The sequence below is a fragment of the Puma concolor genome, chromosome A2 (assembly GCF_028749965.1).
Source record: "Puma concolor isolate L17-30 chromosome A2, mPumCon1.1.hap2, whole genome shotgun sequence".
In the NCBI taxonomy this organism is placed as follows: domain Eukaryota; kingdom Metazoa; phylum Chordata; class Mammalia; order Carnivora; family Felidae; genus Puma; species Puma concolor.
In genome coordinates this window covers 132,111,778-132,125,548 of record NC_141668.1, presented here as the reverse complement: position 1 = coordinate 132,125,548, position 13,771 = coordinate 132,111,778, and the positions used below count along the sequence as shown (strand labels likewise).

Below are 13,771 nucleotides of genomic sequence, written 5' to 3'. Positions count from 1 at the left end.
ATGTCCATCAAAGTGCCTGCCATGTCCATAGTAGATGGGCAATAAATAATGTTCTGCATAAAAGAAAAGAAAAGTGAGTGTACCTGAGAAACAACAGATTTCTCAATTCTGGCTGTACTACGCTAGGCATTTGGGATAGACTAGTACAAAAAACAGACATGGTCCCTTGCCTTCATGGAGCTTAGAGACTGGCTGGAAGGATAGAATTTTAAAACACGAATAAAACTATGCAATGATAAATGATAAGCGCTAGATAAAAATAAAATAAAATAAAATAAATGATCAGGCAGTGATACAGAGTAAGGTGGCCTGGTCAGAAGGATGGCCCCAAAGAGTGGGGTGGGGTGGGGGGCAGCCTGCTGGACCAGGCTGGGGGACGGCGCGAGCAAAGCCTTGAGAGAATTTCAGGATCGGAAGATCGGCTGCCCTTTCAGGCTCACCCAGAAAACAGACTCCCTGGGGGCTATGGGGTGCACCTTCCAGGTCACTTAAGAGAAAACGCTGAATTTCTTTTCCCTCACATATGTCTTCACTGGGACCACGGGTTAGGCCGAGAGCAGGTCTCGCTGCAGAGTCGCGGGGAGTCCAGCCCTGGAAATTAGACCTAGAGATACTCGAATCCGCCACTTACTGGCTCGCAACTCCCTTGAGCCCTATGCTTCTGCTCCCTCAGGTACTAAGTGAGGTTAAGAAAAGAAGCAACTTTGCAGTCACTGTGAACGTCAGGTTGATAACGCTTGAAAAGCTGCCCAGAACACTGCCACCCACATCGGTGCTCACCTGAACGTCGGCGGCTACATGATTACGACGGTGACGATCACTACTGTTAATCATTAGCTAGTGGGCAGAAGGCTCTACCCACAGATTCCTGCCCGCCCCCCCCTCCCCCCAGGCCTCCCGACCCTGCCATCCCTAGCCACCTCCCCCCTGCGCACGGCCACCGTGACCCCAGCGCGGGCGCCAGACGCCGCCGCCGGACCCCCGTTACCTGGGGCCAAACGCGACTTGTCGCCACCTTGCGTCCTGGGCCCTGCCTCCCTCCCGGCCGCCTCCCGGCCCCGCGGCTGCCCGCGGCGGCGCCCCCCAGCCCAGCCCGGCCCGGGCGGCGCGGGCTGCCTCGGCGGGGCTGGCGGCGGCGGCCACGCTGCGCGCTCCGGCGGAGGGGAGGGGGCTCCGCGGCGGCGGCGGCGGCGGCGGCGGCGGCGGCAGCAGCAGCGGCGGCGGCGACGGGCCCGGCGGGGGGCAGAGCCAAGAGGCGCGGCGGCGGCGGAGGAGGAGAAGGAGGAGGATGCGGGGGGCTGCGGGCGGCGGCACGGCCCTGTCCGCAGTGAAGCCCGCGGCGCCCAAGGTGCAGGGAGTGGCCGTCGCCTCCTGCGCGCATCATTCCTGAGATGGCGGCGGCGCGGCGGCGGCTCGGAGAGCCCGGGAGGGGCCAGCCGGCCGCGGGCTGAGCCCCGCCGGCCGGGGAGCTCGCCCCGGGGCCCGCGCGGCGGCGGAGCCCGGGCCGGGCGGGCCTGGGGAGCGGCGAGGCCGGGAGCGGCCCCGGAGCGGAGCGCACGGCCTGGGGAGGCCGCGATGGCGAACGCTAGCGAGCCGGGCGGCGGCGGCGGCGGCGAGGCGGCCGCCCTGGGCCTCAAGCTGGCCACGCTGAGCCTGCTGCTGTGCGTGAGCCTGGCGGGCAACGTGCTGTTCGCGCTGCTCATCGTGCGGGAGCGCAGCCTGCACCGCGCCCCGTACTACCTGCTGCTCGACCTGTGCCTGGCCGACGGGCTGCGCGCGCTCGCCTGCCTCCCGGCCGTCATGCTGGCGGCGCGGCGTGCGGCGGCCGCGGCGGGGGCGCCGCCGGGCGCGCTGGGCTGCAAGCTGCTCGCCTTCCTGGCCGCGCTCTTCTGCTTCCACGCCGCCTTCCTGCTGCTCGGCGTGGGCGTCACCCGCTACCTGGCCATCGCGCACCACCGCTTCTACGCCGAGCGCCTGGCCGGCTGGCCGTGCGCCGCCATGCTGGTGTGCGCCGCCTGGGCGCTGGCGCTGGCCGCGGCCTTCCCGCCGGTGCTGGACGGCGGCGGCGGCGACGACGAGGACGCGCCGTGCGCCCTGGAGCAGCGGCCCGACGGCGCCCCGGGCGCGCTCGGCTTCCTGCTGCTGCTGGCCGTGGTCGTGGGCGCCACGCACCTCGTCTACCTCCGCCTGCTCTTCTTCATCCACGACCGCCGCAAGATGCGGCCCGCGCGCCTCGTGCCCGCCGTCAGCCACGACTGGACCTTCCACGGCCCCGGCGCCACCGGCCAGGCGGCCGCCAACTGGACGGCGGGCTTCGGCCGCGGGCCCACGCCGCCCGCGCTCGTGGGCATCCGGCCGGCGGGGCCCGGCCGCGGCGCGCGCCGCCTCCTCGTGCTCGAGGAGTTCAAGACGGAGAAGAGGCTGTGCAAGATGTTCTACGCCGTCACGCTGCTCTTCCTGCTCCTCTGGGGGCCCTACGTCGTGGCCAGTTACCTGCGGGTCTTGGTGCGGCCCGGCGCCGTCCCCCAGGCTTACCTGACGGCCTCCGTGTGGCTCACCTTCGCCCAGGCCGGCATCAACCCTGTCGTGTGCTTCCTCTTCAACAGGGAGCTGAGGGACTGCTTCAGGGCCCAGTTCCCCTGCTGCCAGAGCCCCCAGACCACCCAGGCCACCCTCCCCTGCGATTTGAAAGGCATCGGCTTGTGAGGGGCTCTCCCGCCTCGTACGCCCCACCCGGCCTTTCCCTTTGGCTCGGACAGTGACGTCGTTTCTCTCTCTTATGCCCCCTTATTAATTTTCTAAGCTGCCTTCAAAATGACTCTCAAAGTGGTTAAGCACTTGGATTGTACAGACTACTTTTTTTTTTGTGGGGGGGGGGAAGGGAGGGATGGGTTTCGATGTTCCAGCCCCACCTCCAGCTCCGTGCATTTGTCCTACTAAGTATATTTTCATCCTGAACAATAGGCCTTGGAGTCTTTGTACTGGTACTGACGTCTTTTATTCCATGTGTTCCTTTTTTTTTTTTTTTTTTTTTTTTTTAAATAAAGCCTACACTAATTTTCTTCATGCAACGTTTCCTAAAGACCTTGGCCAGTTTTCTACAGAAGCTATTTTTGACAACCTCAAGTGGCATTACATTTCGCAGTGAAGTAGAGGAACCTAGGGGACTTCACAAGTTTGATTTCTTGAGGGTCTTCTGTGGGAAGCAGGAGAAAGGGGGGAGGGGAAATTGTCGTCAGTTCCCCCTTGAGTTGCCGGCCGTGGGGTCAGTTGTGCTGCTCTGGTTCTTTGAAAGCTTTGGAAACTTTGTTCAGTATCGGTAATGAATTTGAAGAGCAGAAATGGGAGCGTGAAGTAGCGAGGCAGTGTTTTTTCAGCAGTGACAAGTGACAAGATTTGTTTCCTACCTTACTTTTTACTACTAGAAAAATACACGTCAGCGGCAACAACTGCTCTCTGTATTATACCAATCTTGAGTGGAAACATTTCTGTAAAATTGTAACTTTTAAAAAGAGTAAAAGTGTTTTGGTCAGTGATGGTGTGGAGAAAAAAAAAAAAAACCAGTATTGCATGTTTTTGTACTGATTGTGGTTCACGGATTGGGAAGGCTCTGGGAAGCAGAGTCAGAACTAAGTCGGAATTGCTTAGGTATTTTTTGCCAATAAAAATGAAAATACGTTTATGGAAACAGCTTGTGCTTTGAGACGCCCAGTTTTATTCTGTCTTATGAAACTAGTTTCCACTTTGAAAACTGTTCTCTTTTTGTTCATGGTATCAATGAATGGAATATAATGATAACTCTACTTCTACAAGACAAAGCATTTCCTTAAAATGTTTGCTAGGTTAAGCTGTGCTGTTCATCTGATGGATATTTTAAATTAATAATGACAACCATACTTTTAAATATTTGGTAGACACACTGTAATCTTAAACGGAAAGACTAAATTCTGCAAGTACTGTATAATATTTTTTGCTTATAATGCTACATTTTTATTAATGTACCTTCCGTTTTGAGGATTTATATCTGTATTTCTCTTTGCATTATACAAATATACCAGTATTTTCATTCTGGAGTGGTTTCTTGTTGCTGTTGTTTGAGACTGTGACTGGTACTGATACACTTCTAAATACGGTATTCGTTCCATTATCCTGTGAGTGAATGGCTCTTGAGTTGACCATCAGAATATCTAAGGCATTTGGAGTCTAGCTAAGATACAAGATAAAAAGATGCACATCTTTTCTTTAAAGGAACGCAGTAGTATGTATTGCTTTAAAACTTTTTTTAATAAACATACGGAAGACGAGTGTGAGCAAAGCGATCATTTTGATAAAAACAATAAATATGAGCACAGTAAATATGTTGAAATTTATTGTAGTTCATATTGTATAATATGAACTATTAAGTATTCAGTGCAAGAGGGATAAGTCATAATGAGGGTGTGGCCAATTTATCTCTGATAAACGGTCAGCAGTATTCTTTTTTGTCCGCAGAAGACAGTCTGAAGATGGTCTCATAGTTGGAAAATACAAGTAACAATTACCTTCTTCCTCCCCAGGTCGTGAGACCAGGTAGATGTTAATTATCCGACAGCCACTTGCCAGAAATCCCAGCTAACCCAAAGACAGACAGGCCCAGGCTCTTCATTTAACCCTCCTCCGCCTCCCAGGGATCCAAGTTCAAAACAACAGAAGTCACTAAGCGCATGTGATTTGTAGACTATTTTAGCACCTGGCATGGAGCACGACTCAAACCATTTGACCCCTGAACATCTTCAGCCTTAGGCAGCAACCTGACTGTTGAGACAACCCGTTCAGACTGCTCTCTATATATGGATTTGAGTTCGTGGTTGTTTTTTAACAGGGAAATCCATAAACCCGTGACTCTCAAATTTTAATATACATAAGAATTACCTGAAGTGCTTGCATGGTCCAGAGATTATTAGGAGGGGTTGAGGTTGGATCCAAGAAAGAACATCTTTAAGAAGCACACCGGTTGGCTGGAGATATACCAACAGGCCTTTGTTCAAAGATTTACTTTATTATTTTATTTCTTAAAAAATGTATTTGTTTTGAGAGAGTGAGTGAGCAAACACGAGTCAGGGCGGGGCAGAGAGAGACAGGGAAAGAGAGCATTCCACACAGGCTCCATGCTGTCAGTGCAGAGCCCAACCCGGGGATCGAACCCACGAACCGTGCGATCATTACCTGAGCCAAAATCATGCGTGGGACGCTTAAGTGACTGAGCCACCCCGGTGCCCCTCAGACAGAGATTCGCTTCAGATGGCATGTCTACACATTCGATTATGTGGTTCTGTTTTGTTGTGCTTCATTCTGATTAGGTGGATGATTTCTAATGAGAGTTCAGGTGAAGAGTAATGAGAAATGACAGTCAACTGTAAAAGAAACAGAAGAACAAAGAGAGGCAGAGAAACGAGCTGTCTAGGGGAATGGTGTAGAGATGCAAAAAGCCCCTCACACCTCAACAGCTTTTTGGATCAATGAATCTATTAACATGTACTTTGATTGCTAATTAATAAAACGTCATCAAGAAAAAGTTTAGTTGCGTTTCAGAATACTCATCAATTGCCGGACAGGCACAAAGTCTTTGGGGAAGACTTCTATTAAAATAGCACATTTGTTTATTTGGGAAGTTTATTTAGCACGTCTCCACCCCTCCCACTCTCCCGTGAGATAAACAGGTAATCACTGCACTTGAGGCAATGGAAAATAGATTTCATGTACATAAATCTTCATCTGAATGTCCTGGCATGGAACTGTTGGTTCAAAACTATGCATTTTTAAGTGTTTTGATATCCTATGCCTATAAGCTTTGCAGAAAAAGGGTATCTATTTACATTTCCACCTAACTGTTCCTTTTTTAAAAAAAGAAATATCTCAAGTGGGGAAGCATATAACAAGCCAATAAACAACGACAATAATCTATTTAGTATCCAGCCTTGACAAATCTTGTCATTTTTTGCCATATTTGTTTCCACTTTGCTTTTCTTTCTTGACTTTTTTTTTTTTTTACTTTTCCTTCTTTCTTTGTCCCTCTTCTCTATTCCCTCTCTCCACTCTTCTCTCTCTCCCTTTCCTTTTTTCCTTTCTCTTTTTGAAAGATGCAAAACGTGGCACAATTACTTTTGCCAAGTCTTGGATCTCACCACCACCCCCTACCTTCTCAAGTGCCCTGCCCACTAAAGGATAACAGGTCCTGGGTCCTAGGGCTGAGCTAGGGTTTCCTTTTGCAGAGGGATGGGGGTGGGGGGTGGGGGGGGTGGGATCCAGTCTAACCTTTACCATCTTTCTAAGGCCTGCAGGATGGAATGCAAAGACATCCTCCCTTTGATGATGACCTTTGTATACGCTCTCCTTGGAAAGCCTATGTCCCCTTCTCTGTCTGGGAATCTCTCACCAATCCCTCCAGAGCAGAGGCAATATTTGCAGTATTTAAGAACAGGTGGAACTCACCTGTATACCCATACCTCTGGGTCCTGGCGAACATTGGGTTCGTGCTGGACCCAGATCCAAGACTTTGCAAGCCTTTCTTGGCCCAGCCACCCTCCTCCGGGCTCTCCTGGTGCACTGTGTTTACCTGTATGAATCCTCGTGTATGCCCGTGGCTCTCAGCTCCCTTAGCTCTCACCTCTGTCCTTTCCTTTCCCAGGCCCTGCCCTCCAGCCATTCCACAACCGCCATACCCTGAACAGATTGCAATGGGTCAAGCCTTTGCATGTATTGTTCCTTGTGTCTAAAGTCCTCATGCCCATTCCCCAATGCAACTGCTACTAAGCGTTCAGATGTAAGGTGTGAATTCCTAGACATTAGGAGTGAACTAGCTGCCACGGGGGAGAGGAGGGGGGAAGACGGTTCTAGGGCAAACCCTGCAAAACGTCCAGTCTCCAAACCTACTCTTTAGATCCGAGGGCCATGGTGGGTTGAGTAGCAAGTTTATGGTCTTACTGGCATTCTGAATTGTCTGTGTGCTGAGGTATCTGGGGTTAGAAAGTGCAGTGGATGTAAAATACTGTTCTCCATTCACCTGGCAGATGTGTCATTCTGTGTCACCTGCCAAGGCCGCTGAGCTTCAGGACCCTCTCCATGAGGGGCAAAGGAGGTAATGGGAAACTGTCTCCACCCACTCACATTCTAGACCAAAATCAATAATATACTTTGCATTGCTTTTTAGCTGCTTCTGGAGTGAACAGAAGTTAAAGCAAACTTAGTCTGAGTCAAAGGGGTTCTTTATGCCTTTTCCTCAACTTAGACAAGACCCTGGGGGTTCAACCCAGCCCAAGAATAGAGCTCTCTTGTCTTCTCCCAGCCCTACCACTTCCTTCCTTTGGGGGTGTTTTTGGTGAGGATTTGGCATTGGGAGCCACAGCAGCCATCTTGCAACCATGAGAAGAGATACTGTCAACACAGTGAAGGTAACAGACCAGAAAGGCATCTATTTTAACAGAGGTGAGCTGCTTAACCAAACAAGCAACCTCATGGGATGCCTGCGTGGCCCAGCAGGTTAAATGTCTGACTCTTGGTTTCTGCTCAGGTCACAACTGCACAATTTGTGGGACTGAGCCCCACATTGGGCTCTGTGTTGACAGCTCGGAGCCTGCTTGGGATTTTGTCTCTCTCTCTCTGCCCCTCCCCTACTTAAACTCTCTCTCTCTCTCAAAATAAATAAAAATTAAAAAAAACCCATAAGCAACCTCATACCTATAGACTCCTAGTCTTGAAATAGAAACTACTATTGCTTCAGGCACTAATAATGATGCTTTTTGAAGCAACAATTACCGGCAACAGTACTTAAAATATTCGATTCCCTTCACTCCTTTGACAGGAATACTTGATATCCTAGAACTGTATTTAAAAAGTTAAAAAAAAAATTAGACTTATTTAATTCACTCACTCTTTCCAAGTATCAGGTCATTCAGCCTGCTGTTGACTGTTGAATTAACCTGCCTTTGGAAAAATAGGAACTTTGACCTGATTTCTTAGAATGAAATAAACCTAGAAGATGAAAAAGACTACCTATTACCAGGCTAGTTTTGACCAGTGTATGTTTAAGATTTTGACATCATAAATCTAGTTACAGGAAAATGGAAAACCACTTGAATAAACCCATGGACAGTAATCAATTCGTATTGTAAGCTAATAAGCAGCCAGTTTCTGTGTGTTGGGCAGGGCAGGAGGAGACAGGGATATGGAAGGTCCCCGTATGCTAATGAGTTAGCAAGCTAATTGGAGACACCTAGCAAATGTGCCTCGAGCCACAAATCAAGTCAGAACATAATATATGTCCAAAGCAGACCCTAGATAAGGCGCTTGGGGATAATGAGGAGATCAGACATCATAATCAATTGTCTGGGGTCTCTGGTTACCCAAGTGAGGAAAGGAGGAAAAACCAGAAGACTGGAACAAAATTGTCCAGTTTTCCTCTTCCCCCTCCTCTTGGGTTCTTCTTACCTTCTGACTCCCACATTCTCCTCACCCTGGTGTCCATTTAAAAAAATAAAGTCCTCTAAGTGAAATGAAACCATGTAATTCTCTGCTCAACATTTTCTGTTCCAATTCTCTCCAAGTATCCAAGCACCAGTAAGGAACGTGGTCATTTTAATGGAGGAAATTTGTTATATAAAATCTTGCTTCAAGGAGAGCCCGCAAAGCCATTATTAATTAGGCAAGTCAGAACTTAACAGAAATGAAACAGGTAGTCCTCAAGAAGACCACTCCACTTCCCTGCCAAAAGGAGAAAGAGTAGCAGGCTTTCACTACAGAAAAAGGTATTTTGTGCTTTTGGTCAAGGAAAAAGCAGGGGGAAAGCCTTAGTAGGTATTTAGCGCATCCTGTGTCCTGCATGCAGTCATTTAAGAGAAACGGACAGCTTGAAATTTGTTATCTGAAAGCCTCAAGTCTTGAAGTCACTTCAAATTACACGGTGAAAACATGCAAAACCATTTTAAGCTGCAATGTCAAGGCATAAATACAATTCTCTTATTTCTCTGTAACATCAAGGAGACAGGTACATTAAAGCTAATATTACTTGGCTTCTAGGAGGAATAATTTCTCCATTTACAAATAAAGATTTAAGTGACCAGTCTACTCTAGGTGGAGAACATATAAACTGTTGGCTAAGTACAGATGTAAAACTTTCCCCGATTGATTTCTACTACCTGAATGTGCCAATCTACGGAGCTTTCTAGGATATGCCAGGATGTGATATGTGAGAGGAGCACATGGTTTTTTGGTTAGGCCCTGTGTTGGAACCTGGTCAGGGCAATAAATGGTTTCATTTTCCTGAACTACAGACGTGCTGTAATTCCAAAAGGCTTTGGAAAATTATTAAAGTTTCGATGCTGACTTAATACATGCCGTATTAGAATATTCTCCAGAGATCATGAAATGTAAAATGCATGTGGAGATGAAACTTTTCCATGTCTTCGTCACTTCACATTTTATTTTCTCCCCGCTTATTCCTCCATATATTTTCCCCAATGTGTTTCCTGAGCACTGACCAATTTGCATGGCAATGTGCTTAGTAGAAGAGGAAGAAGGAGACGAGACAGGGAGGAACCCCTGTCGCAGGTTCTCATCAAGGATAGCGACATAAAGAGTGTAACTGTACATTGTGTAATTCTTTCAACCCAGTCACGAGCAGTGTAATTTGCATATCTATCTTGAGGAATTATGGGATACCCAGAGCTATTTCTAGAATTTGATTTGCATAATTGTTCTAATCCTTTATGAGTATGGTGACATGTGGTCTGACAAAAGATTTCCTTTTAATTTCTAAGTTTCCTTATAAGTTTTAGAAAGGTATTAGAATTAAACACCTTTAGATATATATTTAATAACCTGCCTCTATTGAAAGGAACACAGTTATACAAAGGCATAATTAGTCTTCTGCTAATGGCATATTACTTTACTTTTTGCTACTTGAAAAAACAGCTTTGTTCACTGAAAGTTTGTCACTTAAAGTCTTTTTTTCTCTTCCCTTTATCTTGCGCTTCTTGGTGAGATTAAAATTCACTTAAACATCCTAAGAAAATTTACAGTCATAAAGGGCCTCAGGGACATTCCCGGTCTCCAAAATTTCTTAGTCCAGGGATAGATGACATATTTGAATTAAGAGGAGTGGCACAGAGAAATGGATTTATGCATTTTCTTAGGTTTGGAAAATTAATATTCTCATGACCAAAATACATGTGAGTTCAGCCATTACTGGTTTGATGATTATTCTTCCATTTGATTATCAGGTTCTCATGAAGATACTATTTCAGGGCTGTGATAAAGAGGAAAGCCCCAGTATGGATGTCTGAACACTGACTGCTCTCAAGCCTCACACTCCCCTTTTCTTTTTGCCCTACAGCCGAGCTACCCAGCCCCAGCAGGCAGGAATTCTCAGGTTGGCCCTGCCTCCTGATCACAATGAAGTCTACAAACAACCAAACTGCCTGCCTAGTGCCCCCTGGACTGACGTGCGCCTGCTCCACCCTTGCCAGCAAATCCCAGGAGTCATAAAGCTTGTCACATCCTTTGGGGGGGTGTGTCGTCACCAGTCCCCAAATGCCCATCAGTTTTGGGTGGGGGGCTGATCCCACTCTCTGCAGGACAGCCGCTAAATGAGAACACGGACGCTATGTTTTTCAAGGGCACAGAATGAAGTCTGAAGTGTAACGAAATGATGCACTTTGGGAAAGAATGACTCCATTAGGATTGATTAGGGGAGAGGTGGAAGTGTTGGATAGAGACCCAAAATAAGAGTGGCTCAATTGTTTCTCTGGGGTTCTGGAGGCCTGCTTCAGGAGGTGATCCAGCGACTGGCTAGTGGGTCAGCTCCATTATCTTCCCCAAGTGCCTCCTACCCTCGGGGCTCAAAGTAGCCAGGTTCATTACTGAATCTCCCTGTTGGGGAGGAAGTGGAGCGTGATGTCCTTTGAAGCAAGTGGGGCAGAGCACTGGTGCTCACATTCCACTGCTAAGATTTCAGTCATATGGCCACACCTAGCCAAAGGATACTGGTAAATGAAGTCTCTAGATGGCTAGATGAGTGGCCATGTGCCTAGCTAAAACTTTTGGGGGAAGGGGAAGGAGGCAGAAGAGAGGAACGAAGGAAGGAAGCAAGCAAGGAAGGAAGGAGGGGAGAAGAGAACGTGAGAATAAAGGAATGAATTAGGGAAGACAGATGGAGTTTACCAGTCATGTCTTCAAGGATTTTCCCAAATCCTTCTCAACAAACCCAGGGAAATTAATAGAGAATACTAACATTTGCTATCCAAAGGACTATTGGCTGCAGATGACATTCAACTCCCCAGAACCCAATCACAACACCATAGTTGGCATATTCTGTGAGTCTCTTACTTTGAGCAGCAATTATTTTCTTTTAAAATGTTATACAGGAGAAAATATTCTTTCGTATGTTCTTATGCCAGGCCTGAGAGATTTTTCTCCTCCATTTTGAACTCCAGCTTGGGATATGAAAAATGTATCTCAAGAGTAAATGGGTAGTAGCATAGGCTGATCAGTGAAAGGACCCTAGCAAGGTTCAAGCAGAGAGCTGCCCTTAAAAGAAAAAGGACTGATTATCATCAGTAACACACAAGACTGTGGTTGCCTTTCCCCTAAGAGGCCCTTTCTATCGGGGACAAGACTGATTTGCTTCAAGGCCACACAGGAGAGGCAGAGGTCCTGGGGTGAGAAGCAGTCAGGTAGGGCTGGCTTTGAGATGGGGACTGCTGAGAAGATACTGGATGATGAATACATGAGGCTGTCTTATACAATTTTTATTACTTTCATGTTTAAATATTTCCATAATGAAAGGTTTTTGTTTTGCTTGGCTGAACCACACACACTGAAGCCCAGCCTCAGTCCTGCCTAATGGGAACAGGTCCGTACTCAGTCGCACTCAGAAAACTCAATTTGTGAAGCTTCTCAATAGCTATTCAAATATCATTTAATTAAAAAAAAAAAAAAACACAATTTTCTTCAACTTTTTCTTGTAAAGCTTTTGAATTTCTGCGACAAAAACATTTTTCATAAATTATATCACATTTTAATCAAGATGGTGAAATCTGGATTTGAACAATGTGGAAATTTGCTCAGAAGTCTACTCCAAAGATGTGAAATCTTTCATCTACTTTTGAGGTTATCTGAGCCTGTGGCCTTAAGCTTTAATGAATGGCTTATTAAAAAATTTCCCCCTTGAAACAGTAAACTATACAGCTGACATACAATTGATACTTCTAATATATACATATTTTTTACTTTAGAGAAAGAGAAAAAGAGAGCACGTGTGAACCCCCCGGGGGAGAGGGGCGGAGGGAGAAAGGAGAAAATCTCAACCCTGGGATCATGACCTGAGCCAAAACTGAGAGTCAGAATTTTAACCAACTGAGCCACCCAGGCACCCCACAACTGATATTTCTTTGGTTGGCTATTAAAATGTATCAAGTATTTACCTTTCCATTCCTTTGAATATAAATGGTAGTTTTCTATTTGTGTTTTTTAGTTTTTAGAATACCTATTTGGTAGAGCCCCCATTTGGGGGTTTAATTTTTTAATACTGTTGTTTCAAATTTTGTCTGATACTGAAACAAAATTGATATGAGCAGACACAAAGTATCTTCAGACGACACCAGTGGGTTTCGTAGGGGGACAATTTACCCCTACCTACTCATTTGGTAATGCCTAGAGACATTTTGGGGTGTGACGGCTTAGGGGAACTACTGGCATCTAGTGGGCAGGAGACAGGGGTGCTGTTAAACAGCCTACAGAATACGGGACCGTGCCTCACAACAAAAACTGGCCTGGCCCAGGAAGTCAGTAGCGTCAGTGTTGAGAAATCCTGGATGAAAATGAGCGAATGCCTGGAAATACCCCCCAGCTGCCCCTGCAGGGCGCAGGCCCGGTTTTGCCTGGCTGTGGCACAGCTCATGAGTGCGTGTTCCAGGCCTTCATGATGATGAAAATCCGCGTGGACACAATAGTACACACTGTGTACGTACATGACACAGGCTTCCCCGGGCATTTGCCCCATGATTTTCTACTTTCTTGCCTTTCAATCTCTTGTGGCGTATGTACGTTTTATTAAAATGCTTACTAATGTGAGTTACTCAGTTACAATTTGCTGCAATATTGGACTTTCTAAAGCATTTTGAGGATTTATAGCTCCAGTAACATAGAATGAAATCTGGAGATACACAGGAACATGGGGCTAGGAGAGGGGGCAGTTCGGAAGCTGTCACCTGGGAGGGTGTGCCTGGAGGACGACCAAGGTCAACAAACCAAGGGAGCCGGCTGCACAGCCTCCTCAGGGCCAGCAGGAGAGCCAGCACCAGCCAGGCTGCACCCAGGCCTGCTTCCCTAATGTAATTCAGAGGTGCTTTGAATAGACTCCTCAAATGAGCTATGTAACCCACTAAAATTCTCAAGCGGGACCCTTCTGTGAAGGTCCCTCTGGAAGTCATGGTGGGAGAAGAAAAAAAAAAAAAACCATCCCAAAACAGAGATTCATTTATGCTTGAGGATCCCAGGGACTTTTGAGGGTGGCAAGAAAAGGCAGACATTAGCTACTCCCTCCACTTCTCCTCTAACTACAAAGGTGTCTCATAAAGGGGTTTCGTGGGGAAGCAACAGTTCTATAAAGCATATTCCTTTGTTCTTTCTCAGTGGCTCTCAACCACGGGTGCACCTTAGAATCAAATAAGTAGCTTCCAAAAAAAAAAAAAAAAAATCCCAACACCCAGGCCTCACCCCAGACAAACTGAACCAG

General features: G+C 47.3%; 1 protein-coding gene across 1 annotated transcript; it reads left to right on the top strand.

Moving 5' to 3' along the window:
* Nucleotides 1–893: 893 nt before the first annotated feature.
* GPR27 (G protein-coupled receptor 27) lies at nucleotides 894–4,073 on the top strand. Its single transcript, XM_086697603.1, has one exon. The coding sequence runs from the start codon at nucleotides 1,576–1,578 to the stop codon at nucleotides 2,704–2,706; it is 1,131 nt and encodes a 376-aa protein (XP_086553729.1). The 5' UTR covers nucleotides 894–1,575; the 3' UTR covers nucleotides 2,707–4,073.
* The last annotated feature ends 9,698 nt before the right edge of the window (nucleotides 4,074–13,771 follow it).